Source organism: Procambarus clarkii, chromosome 85 (genome assembly GCF_040958095.1).
Source record: "Procambarus clarkii isolate CNS0578487 chromosome 85, FALCON_Pclarkii_2.0, whole genome shotgun sequence".
Lineage (NCBI taxonomy): Eukaryota > Metazoa > Arthropoda > Malacostraca > Decapoda > Cambaridae > Procambarus > Procambarus clarkii.
The window spans coordinates 3,992,363-3,996,880 of NC_091234.1; the positions used below are offsets into that span (position 1 = coordinate 3,992,363).

The following is a 4,518-nucleotide window of genomic DNA, read 5'->3' on the forward strand; positions in this document are numbered from 1 at the left end:
GTGAATGGTACACATGGATTATCACCCATACCAGGCCGTTCTCCATTAATGTGTTTACTCAATAATAATCAAATATACACATGTTAATCGATCACATACATGTAAAGCAAACAAACAAACACACACGCATTCACATACACACACACGCATTCACATACACACACACGCATTCACATACACACACACGCATAGGTACACATGAGCCTATGGTACATGGTACACATGGATAGTCACCCATACCAGGCCATATCGTGTATAGAGTGCATAGTGACCCGGCTTGCACTCCTCTTGACATGCCAGAAAGCATACTGAGGAAACTCCTCCAAGCCTGCACTAAAAAGGCACCCTTCGTGAGCCCAGATGGGCACATGTATAAGCAAGTAGATGGGGTCGCCATGGGTTCTCCCCTAGGTGTCCTGTTTGCGAACATCTATATGTTCACCATCGAACAGAGGGTCATAGTTGACATGGGCTGGAAACCCGTCATGTACTGCAGGTATGTTGACGACATTTTTACACAGGTACCTGATGCCAGAGATCTGCAGCAGCTAAAGGAGGCATTTGAGCAGATTTCTGTGTTGAGTTTCACGTACGAGATGGAGAACAATGGGAAGCTGCCCTTTCTGGATGTAACAGTCACGGAAAAGAACGGAGGCTTCCATGCTGCAGTCTACACCAAAGAAACAAACATAGGAATGTGCCTTAATGTCAATAGTGACTGCCCAGACAGGTACAAGAGGAGTGTTGTTACCCTTTTGTTACCGGTGGTTGTTGCCCTTTTCCATGACTGTTACATCTAGAAAAGGCAGCTTCCCATCCTTTTCCGTCTCGTAAGTGAAACGCAGCACGGAACTCTGCTCAAATGCCTCCTTCAGCTCCTGCAGATGTCTGACATCAGGTACCTGTGTAAAAATGTCGTCAACATACCTGCAGTATATGGCCGGTTTCAAGTTCATGTCGACTAAGACTTTTTGCTCGATGGTACCCATGTAGAAGTTTGCAAACAGGACACCTAGGGGAGAACCAATGGCGACCCCATCTACTTGCTTATACATGTGCCCATCCGGGCTCAAGAAGGGTGCCTCTTTAGTACAAGCTTGGAGTAGTTTCCTCAGAATATTTTCTGGTATGTCAAGAGGAGTACAGGCTGGATCACGATACACTCTGTCGGCTATCATTCCGATTGTCTCGTCCACAGGTACGTTGGTAAACAGCGATTCTACGTCCAACGAGGCTCTTATCCCTGTGGCCCGTGTGCCCCGCAGTAAGTCAACAAATTCCTTTGGAGACTTCAGGCTGAAGGCGCAAGGAACATAAGGAGTCAGCAGGCCATTGAGTCGCTTCGCCAGTCTGTACGTGGGTGTGGGTATCTGGCTAATGATTGGCCGAAGTGGGTTTCCAGGCTTGTGCGTCTTGACATTTCCATACGCATATCCAGGTTTATATTCCCCAATGATCTTTGGCAGGTGGAGTCCGGATTTCTTGGCGTTCACAGTTTCCATCAGTTTGTTGACCTTTGCTTTTAATTCGGCTGTAGTGTCCTTCGTTACCCTTTGGAACTTAGTTTGGTCAGAGAATATGATGTTCATTTTCGCCAGATATTCGTCTTTTTTAAGAATGACATATATTGGCGACTTGTCACCTCTCCTGACAACTATCTCCTTGTTCTCACGAAGGCTTTTAGCTGCCGCTTTAAGCTCGGGGGACAGTATGGTGCTTCTGTAATTGCCTCGATTCTTTCCTCCTTCTGCAATAAGTTCTGCTTGTAAGGTATTTTTGGTAGTGACCTTCTTTTGTGTCTCGAGGTCGAATATGTCGTCCAACAGAATTTCCAACTCTACTTTCCGGGCCATCTCACTCGGTCTGGACATAACATGACAGTTTATGCCCAGATTTAGGAGAGTGCCTTGGTCCTCAGTGAGGTTAATTCCTGCAAGGTTCAGGAAGCCATCTCTTGGTCGTGGAATTGCCATAGGTCCTCCATATAATGTTGTTAGTTTCTTGATAATCCTTGTTTCAGTGCTGAGGTGATGTTGGTCTGTGAGGATGTCGAGGTGTTGTTCAATGCGGGTACGGATACTATCGTCAATGTTGCTATTTCTCCACTCGTTTGTAGCATGAAGTAGTTGCGTTTTGTTGTCTTTGATTTCATTCTCTGCCTTGTATATCTGATCACGAAAAAGATCCTAAGTAGATATGTACGTAAGTTTTACGAAACGCGCTCGTGTCGCGTCAGACTAGAAATAGAAATGAATTTTGGAGAATTGATTTTTGATTTACCTCCAACAGTGAAAAGAAATGTACGAAAGATTGAGAAAATTCGTGTTAGAATTATTAATCTTACTTTTTCGGTCATATTTAATAATATATATATATATATATATATATATATATATATATATATATATATATATATATATATATATATATATATATATATATATACATATATATATATACATATATATATACATATTATATATACATATATATACATATTATATATATATACATATTATATATACATATATATTTTATATATATATATACATATATATATATATACACATATATATATATATATATATATATATATATATATATATATATATATATATATATATATATATATATATATATATATATTCTTCGGAGCTGATCAAGCAGGTGGGGCGGCCAACCACAGGGAAACAGCAAAATCACTCAAGTACAGGCGACTGGAAGGTCAATACCTCTTTGTTCCCATAGCGTCTGAGACGCATGGCCCCTGGGGCAAGAGTGCCTTGGGATTTCTCAAGGAATTGGGGTCCAAGCTCATTGACGTCACCAGAGACCCAAGGGCTTCCAGTTTTTTATTTCAGCGTCTCAGTGTGGCGATCCAGAGGGGAAATGCTTGCTGCGTCCTCGGTTCCTGTCCAGAAGCGGAGGAGCTTCAAGAGATCCATAACCTTTAGGCATTTGTCTTGTATGTTTTGTAACCTTTAAATACACAATAAAGGAAAAAAAAAAAAAAAAGAAAAAAGGGAAGGGGGTGGTAGGAGAAAAGCACACAGAAACTGTATTGGAGGGGACCCACATTCCCTCCAATGCGTTATGTGTGGTTTCCTCCGAGGCTATGGGTCCCCCTTCTTCCAGCCAGAGGTGGTACTCATACCATATTTAAAAAAAAATATATATATATATATATATATATATATATATATATATATATATATATATATATATATATATATATATGTCGTACCTAGTAGCCAGAACGCACTTCTCAGCCTACTATGCAAGGCCCGATTTGCCTAATAAGCTAAGTTTTCCTGAATTAATATATTTTCTCTATTTTTTTTCTTATGAAATGATAAAGCTACCCATTTCATTACGTATGAGGTAAATTCTTTTTTATTGGAGTTAAAAATAACGTAGATATATGACCGAACCTAACCAACCCTACCTAACCTAACCTAACCTATCTTTATAGGTTAGGTTAGGTTAGGTAGCCGAAAAAAGTTAGGTTAGGTTAGGTTAGGTAGGTTAGGTAGTCGAAAAACTATTAATTCATGAAAACTTGGCTTATTAGGCAAATCGGGCCTTGCATAGTAGGCATAGAAGTGCGTTCTGGCTACTAGGTACGACATATATATATATATATATATATATATGCGAACAAGCCTGAATGGTCCCCAGGACAATATGCAACTGAAAACTCACACCCCAGAAGTGACTCGAACCCATACTCCCAGAAGCAACGCAACTGGTATGTACAAGACGCCTTAATCCACTTGACCATCACGACCGGACATAATGAGGTGATAGCCGAGGCTATTTGAACCACCCCCCTGCCGGCACTCGGATAGTAATCTTGGGCATAGCATTTTACCAAATCACCTCATTCTTTGGGGCACACGTGAGGAACACAAATGCGAACAAGCCTGAATGGTCCCCAGGACAATATGCTATGCCCAAGATTACTATCCAAGTGCCGGCGGTGGGGTGGTTCAAATAGCCTCGGCTATCACCTCATTATGTCCGGTCGTGATGGTCAAGTGGATTAAGGCGTCTTGTACATACCAGTTGCGTTGCTTCTGGCAGTATGGGTTCGAGTCACTTCTGGGGTGTGAGTTTTCAGTTATATATATATATATATATATATATATATATATATATATATATATATATATATATATATATATATATAAACATATATATATATATATACATATATATATATATATATATATATATATATAAACATATATATATATATATATATATATATATATATATATATATATATATATATATATATATATATATATATATATATATATATATATAAACATATATATATATATATATACATATATATATATATATATATATATATATATATATGAACATATATATATATATATATATATATATATATATATATATATATATATATATATATATATATATATATATATAAAAACATATATATGTTTCATTGAATATGACCGCATATTCTGTATTTATTATTTTCTG

At 38.1% G+C, this 4,518-nt stretch overlaps 1 protein-coding gene across 1 annotated transcript; it reads left to right on the forward strand.

The window, feature by feature from the left end:
* The first annotated feature begins 395 nt into the window (after positions 1 to 395).
* LOC138358638 (uncharacterized) lies at positions 396 to 800 on the forward strand. Its single transcript, XM_069316704.1, has one exon. The coding sequence runs from the start codon at positions 396 to 398 to the stop codon at positions 798 to 800; it is 405 nt and encodes a 134-aa protein (XP_069172805.1).
* The last annotated feature ends 3,718 nt before the right edge of the window (positions 801 to 4,518 follow it).

Bases quoted from the DNA above. Each gene is read 5' to 3' on its own strand.
- LOC138358638 (XM_069316704.1), top strand. From the start codon at position 396: ATGGGTTCTCCCCTAGGTGTCCTGTTTGCGAACATCTATATGTTCACC.